At 42.7% G+C, this 15187-nt stretch overlaps 1 protein-coding gene across 2 annotated transcripts in view; it reads right to left on the bottom strand.

Annotated features, from left to right (window-relative positions):
• The window catches only part of CRTAC1 (cartilage acidic protein 1), a 2821007-nt gene that overhangs the window by 186717 nt on the left and 2619103 nt on the right, over positions 1 to 15187 (bottom strand). For both annotated transcript variants that reach the window (XM_069611550.1, XM_069611549.1), the window contains exon 14: positions 861 to 1004. In XM_069611550.1, coding sequence (XP_069467651.1) covers positions 861 to 1004 — 144 coding nt within the window. The remainder of the gene's footprint in view (positions 1 to 860; positions 1005 to 15187) is intronic.

Here is a 15187-nt window from a genome sequence, read left to right as displayed (position 1 = left end):
CAATCTGTGATGGGCGGACCATGCGCCAGGGGGCCCTGAATTGTGAAAGCCAAATATATTGTGAAACACACCATGAAGGAGCACTGTAAGTGAAATGTTGATGCAATCCGGAAGGAGGGTCAAGTTGACCTAGAGTTGTGATGAACTTTGGAAAAACTGAAACAAGTACAAGTTGCTACATTGAAGTCTTGGGGAAGGGAAACCTGAGACTTGAGGAACTGCAGATGCTGTCTTGAGGACGAAGCCTCAAGACCCTTTTCTTTTGAACTGTGTAGTCTTGAACTTGGGGAAGGGAACAATGAGGATGGTGTGGAACTGTATTGCTTTGAACTTGAGAAAGGGGATATTGAGACTTTTGTTGAACTTGGGAAGGGGAGCTGAAGTGGATGCTAAGAGCTGGAAGAAGCTCAGAACTTTGTGTTAATCACCATTTCTTTTCAAATTGACATCCCTAAACAATGTTTAGCTTTAGTTTTAAGGGCAAGGATCGGTTTTGGACACAGACAGAGTTTGAAGTTGGTTCAAACTTTCCTTAGTTTCGTTCAAGTAGGGAAATCTCACCTTAACATAAGGCAGGTTAGGCCTTCTACCATTCTGACATTTGATTTAATCAACCATTGTAGTTTGAACTTTGAATCTTTTGTCTGTGTCTTGCTTCATGATGCCTTCACACTACCCATCTATGGGAACGCCCCAGCCATTGATTTTCCCCTACTATGCTTCTGGTGAATAATTTTACGTTTTCAATATGAAAATAGGAACAAAGAATCATGCCTATTGAGGTCACATATGAAATAAATGTAAACATTCAGTGATCCATAGCAGCAACTCAGCCATCATTTGTGTGATGCATAACTTACCAATACACGTAGTTCCGTCCTCACTGGGTTCAAATCCATGGCTACATCTACGATTTGGGCGGCATCTGTATGCTCCATATGTGTTGATGCAGATAGGCTTTTCCCTCGGGCAGACAAAAGGGAACTGGATGCACTCATCTGTATCTGAAAATTGAACATATATTTCAAATTGATATTTTTTATGGTCATTTATTAAAATAATAATTTAAAATCTGTATTGCTAAAAAAAAAGTAATGGCCCTTGCTTGACCTAAACTTTCCATTGTGATAATACTCCCTGGAATCTAGCACCAGAGTTGTTGGGCCAGATGCCAGATTTTAGGACAGAGTGCAGTAGGGTACTTCACAGTGAAAGATTTAAGATTTTACACAAAGATTGACAATCGGATTAATGCATGAAAGACCATAGCATTTACCACACAGCGTTGTGGCATTTTACATCAAAAGCTCTTCAGAGGAAAAGACGTCTCCATTAATCTGATACTGAAGGATACAAATCCGGACTACATGAAGAAGCAAGAGAGCATTAGATACACAGCCTCATCTGGGGAAAAAGTATTCAGAGTATGTGGAGGCTGAATTTCTAATTCCTATACTATTTCAGTAGAGTTTATGAAATGTTGGATTATTTCACTTCCAGTCTTTTCTGATGATATTTCCATGGAGATCCCATCTTGTGTTGAGGCAATTGGTCTTTTGGTGTTGCCCACCATGATATATTTCAGGCAGTAGATTGTTATTGACCAACAAAGTTAGAACTATGTTTCACTCAATGTCCAATAATAACCCACATTCTAAGGCTTAGTGAGAGACTGACAATATGTACACCTGTCAGGAATTGTGATTGAACAAGACACTTGCATTGTGTGGTATGTGCAGATTGATGCAAGCCTATATATGAAACACTCACGTATGTTTCCGAACTCAGCTGATGCATTTTATCAGTGTTGGGTTGACCTCGGCTGTCCAAATGGCAAAGTTCACCTCTGTGTGCCCTTCCAATTCAACAAAAGCTATCATTTTAACAAACAGAATGAGTACAGTTCTATGCGGTCACCTTCACCTTCCACTATCACAAACATTCGGAATAATTTCAAGTTACTTCTTTCCACCCCTACTTCTCTTCACAAAGGGCACGTCAGTTCCATGGTGAATGAACAGTTAATTACAGGCTTGACCGTATGTTGTTTGGCAAGCACTCCACAAAGTAGATTGGACCTTGTTTTGATAAAGCTTGTGTTAGGTTTATCTTTCTTTATTTTATCAAATATTTCACTAAAAGGCAGTGGACGTTTTTTAGTGCAGGTATAATGTGGTCTTCAGTGTCTATACCCAGATTGTGCCTCATTGCCCTGTTTTTTAGCATTTTGTATATGATTTTAGGAGCCCTAGATACATACTGTTTAGTACCCGTTTTTGATAGAACAAAGGATTTGGACAATCTCAATTTCATGGCTAGTGTTCAGGAAGGTGAAACATTTTTGGAGGAGGTGTCCTTGAAAGTTGGCTGTTCATGCCAAGGGATGCATTTGAAGAACAAATGATAGTTTGAATGGGTAAATGGCATCTTTTTCTTTTTTAAAGAGAAGGGGGTGATTTCCAGTAATGCATCTTACAGAGGAGCTGGATTTGCCTTGTCCTGTAATATAAATGCAGCAAATTTTTCTGAGCATTGGTGGGAAATTCCTGTGAGAATGAATCCAAAGATGGTGGTGGATCCGACCAGAGAAGCATTGGGATCAGCAATAAAGGGCTGTCTCCTCAGTGATGGCATAGTAGCAATAACAAAGAAGCACATAAATAGCTTCACAACCATTGAAAATTATCATTCTTCTAAGAAAAGAGTCATTGGCCGTGGCATCTTTAAGAACAGGGGTACAGGTGTGATCATTCACCTTCTTGAGGGTTCAAGCAAGGGGACACATTATGTCAGTCATAGTAGCATGTTGTTAAACTTCCATACTGCCAGAAACTAACCCCAATTGTGGTGCTAAAAGGGTCAGAAAGGTTGAATGAATAGGTCAACAAGTCATGGCAAAATCAGTTTTAGGTACTTCCTCCTCCCCTCTTGTTTTCTTTTTCCAGTAGATGAGTGTTTTTTTCTGCAGGAATGGAAAGAGGTCACAAGATATTCTTTTGTGTTCCAGATCATTGTGAATTTTGTAATCAATACTCTTGCTTCTCCTCCCCAGCAATATCTTCCAGGTGTAATTTTGTTTGCTTCAAATTACTCAGGAAAAGGATTATTTTTTTTTAATTTTACTTTTATTTGTATTTAACCAAATTGTTTTTTACAAAAGAAGAAATTGTAGGTCCACACTTCGTAAAAAAAAAAAAAAAAAGATTTTCGCAATTTTTCCGTTTGGTACTTTAGGACACCACTATTGGTCAAGGTAGAGTCATTGGGCTAGAACCTAAAGGCTGGAGACTTACGCCCCAGAGTTCAGAGTTAGGTGAAGTGCTGCAAATTAGCTCTTTTTAAAGCCACAGTTAAAAATTTAGCTAGCGTCCGGGACCATTTTGCGGAATCGCCTGCCATCGGGCGGGACCAAACAGTCTCTTCTTCTAAAACAGAAAAGTCTGAAGTTAGTGGTCCTAAGTACGAGTGTCTTTCGGCTGTTAGAGCTGGACAGGATAAAAGGAGATGGCGAATAGTTTCGACCTGGTCTGTGACTCCACACAGTCGGCAATTTGAACCTGTTGAACAAGCACGAATAGCCAGAATTTCCCTTGTATGGAGGATTTTCAGTCGTGCGCGCATAAAAGTTTTCCTGAGTTCTTTCTCTGGACATTTTTCAACGTACTTCAGTGGGACCTTTAACTGATTGAGAGCCGGAGGAAGATGATGTAGAGACTTATAAAGTAATGTTTTTTTCATTTGTATTTATCCAATCCTGGAGCTCTAGCTTCTTTTTAACCCGTCCACGATTCGTGAGTAAAGTTTCTTCTGAGCAGGCAATATCTTCTAGTGTTTTCTGCACTTTTCCCACCCATGCAGCTAATTGTTTGCAAGAGCCTTTCTTGATTTCAAGTGCCACAACCTGAAAAATTGGTATCGAGCTTGGGACCAACATTTTTCTGTATAATTGGACGGTGCTTTGAGCCACCACCGAGGCTAAGGATGGAAGACCCAAGTCCCGTCGAATGGCCGGCATTGGGGGCAGATTTTGGCAAGCCCAGTACCGATTTCCAAAAGAAACCCTCTAACTTGACCCAAATCTCTGGGGGCAAGTTTAAGTTCGCTGCCATACCATAAGTCATTGCTGGAATAACTTTCGCTTTGTAAAATTGGAGTGCCAGTGTCCAAGAAAACTTTCCAAATTTAAGATCCAAAGCACGGGTTTGGGCTGTCAGATTTCTTATCTTCTCCCATAGTGAGTCCTGAAGGGATTTGTCATTTGGAGAATTGTCAAATTGAATACCCAAGTATTTAAAGTCTTTTACGACTTCGATTTTAGTCTTATCCAAAAACCAAGATGGCTTGCTTTGGGTTTCTTTGATTGATTTCGAGAATATCAGAATTTTTGTTTTCTTTTTATTGATTTGCAAGTTGTTTTGTTCCATATATGTGGTTAGGTTGGTCAATTGTCTCTGCAGTCCTACGGCCATCTGATCGATAAGAACTAGATCGTCGGCGTACCATAGCCTGGACACTTTGCAATTTCCCAATTTTGGAGCCAATGAACGGACACTTTTGTAGCTGTTTTTAGCTGTCTGAATGCAATACAAAGGTGATAATGCAATTTGAAGGTGTGCACCAAAGGGCCTATAGGCATGCAATGTTTACAGTCAGTGCTTTATCAGCAGTTGAAGGATATTTGGGGCAAATGGGGAGAGGGCAGGGTCATGGGCATTAAGCAGAACATAATAAAGCATTGGGAGGGACAACAGGATAAAACACACTCCTGTCAGTCTGGTTTAAACTTACTATAAAAGGATACATGGAGATCGAGTGTATGAATTCTCATATACACAGGCCCATATAATTTCAATGTGAAGGAGAGAAAGGATTCAATTCACTCCTTATTTGTTTCAAATAAATTAGAACATGTATTGTTAAGAATCTAATGATTAAAAGGTTGATTGAGAAAAAATATAGTAATAGAAAAATAGTAGGCACATAGTAAAATTGTTATTAAATGCTCACTATTAAAAATACAAAGAATTGCTGCACTTCAGAAATATGGCCAAACAAATGATTTAAAATTGAATCAAATTAAAACTAAGATAAAGGTGGTTGGTAGACAAATATTTAGAATAAACCCTTTTACTTGGCATACTGAAGAGGGAAGGTTGGAATTTGCTGACACGTACATACACGTAGGACTGCTAATCAAAGATACAACCTGGGGTTTCTTATTATTGGGAATTTGTCTTGGTAGAATTGTCCCTAAATGTAAATTGATAAACAATCACATCAACCATTGGTGTGGCGGTTACATAGAAGGAAAGCATGAAGCATACAAAAGGGGACTAGTCCAGAGTATCATCTACAGCTTGGAAATTCTTCCTGCCAGGTTTGTAACATGGTTGGGGTGTTTACCAGGAAAGATACTTTGCTCCTTACTTGGCCTTCCTAAATCAGTCCTAGTTATGGCATTATGTTTAGAACTTGGAGTTCTGTCTATGTTATTATGTTGGAGGATTGCTTGCTGCAACTTCTATTTTAGGATTAAATTAGAGGAAGACAAAGAAAATTATATGCTAGCTATGTTTGTGAGACATGGCTTTTATGAACACAGAAATGCACCTCAGGTAGATTTATCAAATACTGTGTTGTCTCATATACGAGAAATAGAATTAAGTCTTCCTGATGAATCATATTTAGGAAGCTACTATGTTTATTTATTTATTTTGGGTGCTTATTATGCGCCCTATACACAATGTGTTTAGAGGAAGAAAAAGACATGAGAGGGGGGGGGCAGGACTGACCAAAACTGTCTTACTAGGCCTTTTGACATTTGGATCATGCAAATGCAGTAACCATAAGTGTGGGCGACGGGGGCAGTGCGGGTCAGGGCGGAGGGCCCAGGGGTTAAGCAAGTGCCAGGGGAGGTAAAGTGGACAGAGCCAGGGGAAAGAATAGAGTGGAGGGGAAGAATGTCCATGTGCTATGTGTGTGGAACGGGGCTCGAAGGGCTGAAGGGGTGAAGGCCCACCCAGACTAGTGCAGGAGGAGGGAGCCCGGAAGGGTAAGTGCAGGTTGGGGTGGGCGCGGGGTCAGGGGAGACCAAGAACTGGGATAGACTGGTCTAGGATAGGCTGGTAACCTGTAAGAATCTTAAGGAGCCAGGCATCCAGTCAAGAGGCAGAGGGGGACATTAGCAGGGGAGGGGGAGAGGGAAGGAGGAAGAAAAAAGGAGGGTTTTGAAGCACTCCCGGAACTAAAGTAGATCCAGCTCAAGTCTGAGCGATCTCAAATGGAAAACCATGGACTGGCATTGCATAAAATCTATAGAGAAACTTGCAGCTAAGTAAAGATATTCATATGGTGGGAGAATATTAAAGCTTAAATACAAAATAAAATGGTCCAAAGAAGAATTACTAAATTTTAACAGGAAAGTATATGGTTGGTTTATTTGGTGGCCCTGTCTCTAATGTATAAAGGGCCTCATCACCAGTTGGGAGGTAATGTGGCAGTAACCCCATTACCACTGCATTTAAGGGCTACCGCCCAACTCTTGATGAGGCCCTTTATACATTAGAGACAGGGCCACCAAATAAACCAACCATATACTTTCCTGTTAAAATTTAGTAATTCTTCTTTGGACCATTTTATTTTGTATTTAAGCTTTAATATTCTCCCACCATATGAATACCCAGTAGCTTGGCAGACAACACCAGTAGAAGAAAGAAAGTGCTTCCTTTGTAAAACGTATGTAGAAACAGCAAGACATATACTGATCGGTTGCCCTCGTCTTATGAAAGAATATCAACAAGGGTATGACCATTTTTGCCATAATGGAAAACATTAACACTGATCAATTCTGGTCTATGATCTTCTCTGCAGATTCAATAGTTATTACTGGAGTGGCATATCATGTTTGGAAATCAGCATTATTGAAACTTGCCATGCTGTAGATTTGAAATATGTGCTGTGCTAAATTGTTGCATTGATTATTAACCTTAATTATTCCTTTATTACTTCATAATGTGGGATGAAAAGGGTGTATTATTATTATGTATTATATATTTTTTACATTTTAAAATTGTTTCAATATTTAAATGTTGTGTTTTAAAATATATTGTATGTATAGTGCAAGTGGCTTGGAAATAGCCACACTCAATTATTAAAAAAAATATTGAAAGTTTGCAACAAACAGTGCACTTAAAAGGCAGTTTCCGCAGGTTATAATATGTCTACCAGACCGTGAAAAAGCACTGATTGTCTGAATATCGTGTTCTCATGTTCGCCCTATGTAAACTATGTACAAACTGTGCATTTTTACTGTGACCAAGGTTATCTATTCATGCTCTCTAACCTTGACTCCAGCTCTCCCGCTGTCGTCATCCTCCTCGAACTTTCCTCTGCCTTTAATATAGTCAATCACACCATCCATTTTAATGGACTCTTCGAGAACCTGGGAATCACGGATCAGGCTCTGGCATGGCTGACATCCATCCTCTTTGACCGACCCTCCCAAGTCCAACTTGGGTACTTTCTCTCTGCCACCTCTCTCTCCATTTGTGGTGTCCCCCAGGGCTCTATCCTCTCACTTTGGCTCTTCAATGTCTACTTGGCCCCTTGGCCCACCTGATTTCCAATTTCTCTCTTAAACTTCGAGTGTTATGTGGATGACACAAAGATCTCTTTCAGGCTTCCCTCAGCCACCTCTCCTTCCTCGCTCATTCCTGGCTGCCTATTCTCGATTCAGAAATGGTGCGCCTCCAATGATATCTTCCTCAATGACAGTACAATGGTGATTCTGCTCATTGAGACCCCTGTTTCCGCATTGCATCTCGCACTATGGCTGCCCTCTTTGGGCACTCTACCCTTGCCCTCCTCAGAGGCAAACACCTTGGGATAATCTTTGACTCCACTCTCTCCTTACATGACGGACCTTGCCAAGTAGGCACACTTGCAGCTGCCTCAGAGGTATTCTACCTTTTCTCACCCACCTCCAGAAGCACACTGTGTGGTGAGCTTCATATGCCTCCTCATGTTGGCTGCAACCACTGAATGTTTTAGCTCCCCCTGCCGGTGGACAGCCTGCAAAAATGGCAATATGTTTTGGCTTGCCTCATGATAAAGTCAACCGGGTTGTGTACAAAGACAGTGAAGCACTTCCCAAAACCACTTATGGGGGCAGCAAATGATGCAGGGGCTTGGTACTAGCCACTGGTGATGGTGCCACTGCTACTGATTGTGCTGGCTGGAAGGGTGCAAGGGATTTGGAATGGCATTTTCAATGTAACTGTTGTGGGATATATTGACCCACTCAGCTGTGCTTCGCCACATCACTTTGCTGCATTGGTGCAAGAAACAGCAAAATGGCTGTTCTGACTCCTGTGCATGCCAGGATCTCAAAATTGCATTTTTACAACCACCAGAAAAAAGGCTGCACCATCCTGCCACACACATTTCAGGCAGGGGGGAACAGAGTACACACTGAAGGAATGTGCCAGTGTGCTATGCAACATTTAACATGAAATTAAGTAAATAGGCAATATTGCCTTGCTGAAAAACCCCAAAATTCCCTTTTAAAATTAACATTTTTCACTCTTTGTAAAAGCTGCTTTGACGCTAATTCCATCCATTCATTTTGGAACCACTGTGATTAAAAAGGCCATGCCATGCCCAGGATCATCCATTGTGTCTCAGCAAAACCGGGCCTAATTCCTGAATCACAGCCCCTGTCAAAAGCAACTTTGAAAAATAACCAAGAACTCTGCTTTTACTCACACTGTATAGCGCAAATATTTCTCCACAATGTATCAAACACCAGCTGTCTTCAAAATAACTTTAACTATCTGAGCATGGCCAGTTTCATATACCAGAGTTCAGATAAAACTCATGCATTCAAAGAAAAATGACTTCAGCTGCAAGGACATTGTGGAAATCTGAGTGAGCTGCCCAAAACCAAATTAAAGAAAGAAATGTCAGTTTGCACCACGTGTGAAAATAGGCTGGTTACAAAATAAGGAAAAACTAATGCATGTGTTTGAAAATGGTACACTGGTAAATAACCTGTCTTTAGAAATATAAAGGGGTTTGTTACTGGGGAGAATATATCACGTGTTATTTGATGTAACAGGCTTATTTAATTCTGGATTTAAGGTCACATGTGAAAGATGTTAAACCCAGAGTGGCTTGTGTTACCAAGTTGAAAAACAGGTTTTCTGCCAAAAGGGCTATCTCTCCCAGAAGATCCTGCCAACCCACTGATAATTATAGGGTGGAGCAGACTTTTGTCTCTGTTGGAATTCAGGACAATGCTGCTCCCCAGGAAAGGAAGCCGGAGGTGTCAAACACCATAAAATTTCACTCGGCTGAAGCAACCACCTATCCTGCTTGAAAGGAAATGCCAGTTGGTGTCAGCTCGGAAGAAAAAAATGACAGACAATGACTCCCATTCGTTGTTACGACTATTTTATAAAGAACTTTAAAAGACTTGTATCTCAACTGACAAAATTGGTAAAAATTTGGAATTTTCAAAGCGTAAAAGTGGAATTCCGGCCTGTATTTTAAAACTTGGTAGAATGTCTTGACACACTCTGGACAGAAATGGTGATACATGTTGCATTACAAGAAAAGCATCCATGTTGCAAACATAACATTTTGTACATACATCCCTGGGGATAATTCGCGCCGTGTACAATGTTGGGGAATTTTAGGCCAAATCTTTCATGTTTAAAATTACCAAAATGTATCAGAAAGGTGACACAAGGTCGCACAGACTGGAGGTTTGGACTAATCTGTGCTGCACATCATATCTAACCTGTGTGTATAATTTGCCAAGATATTGCAAGTAAAGAAATGTAGGTTTTTGGCAAAATCGGATTTTAAGTAAAGTAAATGTGGGAGTGTTGGGACATTGTAAACTTCACTTCATAAACCTGAACTCATCCCCTTAGAATCCTACCAGCAGAGATCAAGGCAGAGATTACTACCCTTGCCCAATCCGATTGCTAGAGGGGGGTGTAGTAAAGCCTGCCCCTGTCATATACTGTGATGATGTCAACTGGCATTATAAATAAGGGCCACTGACAACACACAGGGACACTGACTGCTGATTCATATGCCGGCGTCCTGTTCCTGTCTGTTCCTGACTTCATCTTGCATGTATCCATCTAAACTCCAGATCCCAACCACAAGGCCAAGTAATTGCTGATCCTGCTTCAGGTAGGCCTCAACTCTAAAATAATCCTCATAACCAAGGGAATCGCTGTGGTGTTTTGGGAAGCATCCTGAATTAACCTGGTGTTATGCTCACCTGGTCTCTGCGGGGAGGTTGGGGCACGGTTGCAGACCTCCCAGGAACTGATTCTCCTTGGTCAGACCTTTTCCCCTGCTCCCGTGTTGTGGACTGCGCTGGTTGTTGGTACTGCTCCTGCGAGAATACGAGAGGTCGTGAGAATGCTGTGATATGGCTGTGGCTTCCCTCAAACCCTTCTTCTGCCGGCAGGTGAAGGATGCCTGGAACCGCGATGATGCTGGCCAGAGATGGACTCCCAAGTATGTGTTTGAGGCTGGAGTCGGGATCAGGTAAGGAAACGCTCCAACTGCGGTTGCTGCTAGAATCAGGTAAGGATGCGCTCTGACTGCGGTTGCTGCTGGAATCAGATAAGGATGCGCTCCGAATGCGGTTGCTGCTGGAATCAGGTAAGGATGCGCTTCAGGCGATGGTGATTGCTGGAATCAGGCAAGATGCACTTCAGGCGGCAGTGAGCGTTATGCTGCTACAAGCAGACTAACGCAAAGCGCTTGTATGCCGTGGGGTCAGGCTTAAATAGCCTGGTCCTGACCACACCCATTTGTTCTGGCTTGTGGCCCCACCCTGCCACTCCTAGAAGATGCTGCACATGCAGCCCAATGCATTTCTATGGCCACGCCCGACCTAGAAGCACGTGGAGGACCTGCATTGGAGAAAATAGCACGTGCACCAGAATAAAAGTGTGCAGAGCACACTTACTCATGAGCCTGGTGCCAAAGGCACCAGGACTGGGTCCAACTGGACCCTTTATGTAGTGGAACTTGTGGTCCTTGCCCTGTGGCCATGACAGCACTTCCCCTCAAGGCCCCTCTCACAGGTGCACTTCCTCCTGGTCCTGGCTTGGGGGGGTTGTTATGATGGAATTGTCCGATTGTTCCTGAGGCATGGACGAATTCACTAGGTCCCCATGTCCGGTCTTGAGGTCCATAACCTTACCAGTCAATAAGGTAGTACAGTTTAGATTGCACTATCTTGGAATCCAGAATGGTTTTGACTTTGTGTTCCAGTTCTCCTTCTATGATGTCGGGCTCGGGTGGTATCTCAATTCGAGTATCTGGTTTCATTGGTTTCAAGAGAGAAAATGGAACACAGGATGTATCTGCATATTAGACGGTAAATCCAATTTCATAGCAGCAGGGTTAATGATGGCTTTGACGAGGTAAGGTCCCAGATACCTGGGACAGAAGGCTTGTGGTCCTTTCAAGGGAATGTTCTTGGATGCCAACCAAACCTTATCCCCGACTTGATTATGCTGAGCCTCCCTTCAGTGTCGGTCTGCACATTTTTTCTGTTGTTCTTTGGCTATGGTCAGATTTTCGCCTGCTTCTTTAAGGGTTTGAGTGATAGTCTTGTGCAAGGTTGTAACTGCTGGCATTTCCAGTTCTTCAAGTGAATCAAAAGTGGGCATTCTAGGATGCCGACCATGCATTGTGTAGAATGGGGTTTGTCCGGTGCTACTGCGGATGGAATTATTGTAGGCGAATTCGGTCAACCAGAGGATATTTTTCGAGGATTCCTCAGTTTGTTGTAACATACACCTCAGGTATTGCTCCAAGGTCTGTTTGGTTCGTTCGGTTTGGCCATCGGTTTGGGGATGATGACTCATGGATAACCGGAGGTCAATTTTGGCTATTTTGCAGCACCTCCTCCAGAGTGCTGAGACAAATTGTGTTCTGCGATCTGAGATTAATACTGATGGGAAACCTGTGTAACTTGATGATTTGCTCCAAAAACACAGTGGCAATGGTGGAAGCAGTGGGAAGTCCTTTCAATGGAATAAAATGGGCCATATTCGAAAATAAGTCTACAATGACCAGGATCATGTTAAACCCGTTGCAGGGAGGAAGATAAGTGATGAAGTCCCTCGACAGTGTATGTCATGGCACTGGTGGTACAGTCAAGGGACGTAGTAGCCCTGCAGGAACTTCTGAGATTTGTGTTGCACGAAGACACCACAGGTCACAATTAATTGTGCAATGTCTTTTCTCCAGGTTGGTCACCAATAGCCCTTTGTATTTTAGCTTGAATCTTGCCAATCCCTGGGTGTCCTTCCAGTAATGATTCATGGTAGTTTGTTATTATCTGGTTTTGTAATTTCTTGTCCTGAATATAAAGTCTCCCTTTAAAATAGGGTAGATCATTTTCGATGGTGTATGGGTCTCCTCTGGCTAGCCATTCCTGCTGTGCTGTTTGGTTCATCCGAGATCGGGGATCGGTTTTCAAGTCATCCAAACAGGCAGTTGCAGCTATTTGGTTATGGATCCGCTCTTCGGGAAAGATGGCCACAGGCTCAGATGTTTTAAAAGCTTCTTTGTCCTCACCCATGCGTGATAGAGCATCAGCTTTACCATTGCGCACTCCTGGTCTGTAAGTAATGACAAAATCGTATTCTGCGAAAAAGAGAGCCCAGCGAAGCTATCGTGAGCATTGGGCCCTGTCACTCTTCAAGTATTGTAGATTACGGTGATCTGTGATAACTGTGACCATGTGTCTTGCTCCCAGAAGATAGTGTCTCCATGTTTTGAAGGCTCCTTTGATCACTAGCAGTTCTTTGTCAGTGTTTGCATAGTTACATTCTTGCATGGAAAACTTATGGGACCAAAATGCTATGGGATGTAATTGCCCTGTGTCCGGGTCCTGTCGCGATAATAATGCTCCCATGGCTAAATTGGAGACGTCTGTTTTGACCACATATGGCAGGTCCGGTCAAGGGTGTCGAAGAACTGGTGCCAAGGTGAAAGCAAGTTTCAGTTCCTGGAATGCGTTTTCTGCTTCGGGGGACCAGGATAATTTCTTATTTTTTCTCAATAAGGAGGTAATTGGATAACTATTTGTGAACATCTTGGAATAAACCGACGATAACAATTAGCAAATTTGAGCAGACTCTGTACTCCTTTTGTGGATGTCGGTGATGGCCATTGAAGGATAGCATCCACCTTGCGTGTGTCCATGTGAACTCCTCGTGGTGTGAGCATGAATCCCAAAAATTCAACTTCCGTAACATGGAAGAAAAACTTCTCTAATTTGGCAAACAGCCGATGCTGTCGAAGCTTTTCCAGAACTGCTCTTACATGGCCGACATGATCCTGCTTGGACGTTGAGTAAATAAGAATGTCGTCTATGTAGACGAGTGCGCAAATGTCCAATAATTCATGCAGTACATTGTTCATAACGAATTGGAACGCCGCTGAGGCGTTACATAATCCAAAAGGCATGACCTGATACTCGAAAAGCCCATATTTGGTTCGGAATGCCATCTTCCACTAGTCTCCCTTTTTAACTCTCCCAAGTTGATAGGCTCCACGTAGGTCCAGTTTTGTGTACATCTGAGCATTCTTCACCTGATCTAGAAGCTCTGGGATGAGTGGCAGGGGGTATCTGTTCTTTACTGTGATTTGGTTCAGTGCTCTATAATCTATACAAGTTCTTAAGTCGCCCTCTATCTTTGGTACAAAAGAGAGAGCTGAGGTGCAGGGGACTTAGACGGTCGAATGAAGCCGTTAGCTAGGTACTGATCCAGGTAAGATTTCAGGTGTTCATTTTCTTGCTCCATTAGTGCGTACATTCGACTGCAGGGAATTTGTGCTCCGGACACCAGATCGATCTGACAGTCGTAGGGTCTGTGTGGAGGCTGGGTGTTTGCTTGCTCTTTATGGAACACATCCTGGTAATCCAAATATTCAGGGGGTAGGAAACCAGAGAGCCCCAGGATAGATTTTGTCTCGAGTTCCCGACCCTTCACCCTTTTGTGGTAGCAGATGTCAGCGCATTATTGAAGGAAGGTCAGCAATCGTTTTCGCCTGTCGATCCTAGGGTTGTGGGTTTCCAGCCAAGGCATTCCTACGATCATATGGAATTGGGGAGCTCCAATAAGATCGAAAGAGATGTCTTCCCGATGACCATCCTCACACATCAGCATGACTTTTTCGGTATATTGCTTCACTGGGCCAGATGACAACTAAGAACCATCCACTGCTGTGATGTTTTCCAATTTTAGCTTTTGCTGGAGAGGAAGGCCTATTTGTGCAGCCAGATCTTGATCAATAAAATGTCCCACCACTCCGCTATCAATGTATGCATCCAAGGCATGTATGTTTGATGGTTGTTGGTGGTTGACCAAAAGTACCGGGATGACCATATTTGAGGTCTGTACAGATTCCTTCTTTTTGCTTGACAAGTGGACCCCTACGCTTGTCGGGCGTTGGAGTTTTCCGGGTTTTATTCCTTTTCATCACTGCCATTGTCCGTTGCACCAACTATCTTCTTAGGGGTTTTACCGGGCATTCCTGAGGAAAATGTCCTGCCCTTTCACAGTATAAACAGAGTTGTTGTTGCCTTCTTTTTTCTCTCTCAGCCTTGGAGATAGGATCCCGTAATACTCCAATCTGCATAGGCTCGGTTTGTTTGTGGGTTTTAGTTTGGTTGTCCTGGCGTCGCATATAGTCCGACCTCCCTTCAGTCCTTGTGCGATCCATTTTTCGATTCTGCACCCTGCGGTCAAGCTGCACCATCAGATTGATATATTCTGCACAGCCTTCAGGACGATTGACCACTTGCGCTAGAACATCCTTTAGTTCCCCACGCAATCCGCGATAAAAGAGTGTAGTCCTCTTCTCTTCTGTTCAATTTGTCTGTGCAACAAGACAATTAAAAGTAGCACTGTAAGTCAGCAGATCTTGATTTCCCTGCCTGACTGACAATTGTTTGTTATCCAGGGCTTGTCCTTGGGTGTGTCTAGCAAACAATTTTTCCATCTCCTGTTGGAATTCCCCAAAGTTTCAGAGTGGAGGATCATCCTGGGTTACTAATGGTATGGACCAGTCTGCTGCACTGCCTCCTAAATATGAAAGAACAAATGCGACTCTTGCGCTGTCATTAGGAAAAGCCCCAGGC

The sequence above is a fragment of the Ambystoma mexicanum genome, chromosome 8 (genome assembly GCF_040938575.1).
Source record: "Ambystoma mexicanum isolate Mex_15411 chromosome 8, UKY_AmexF1_1, whole genome shotgun sequence".
Classification (NCBI taxonomy): domain Eukaryota; kingdom Metazoa; phylum Chordata; class Amphibia; order Caudata; family Ambystomatidae; genus Ambystoma; species Ambystoma mexicanum.
Note: the sequence above shows the minus strand (reverse complement) of the source record. Positions and strands in the feature narration are given on the sequence as shown.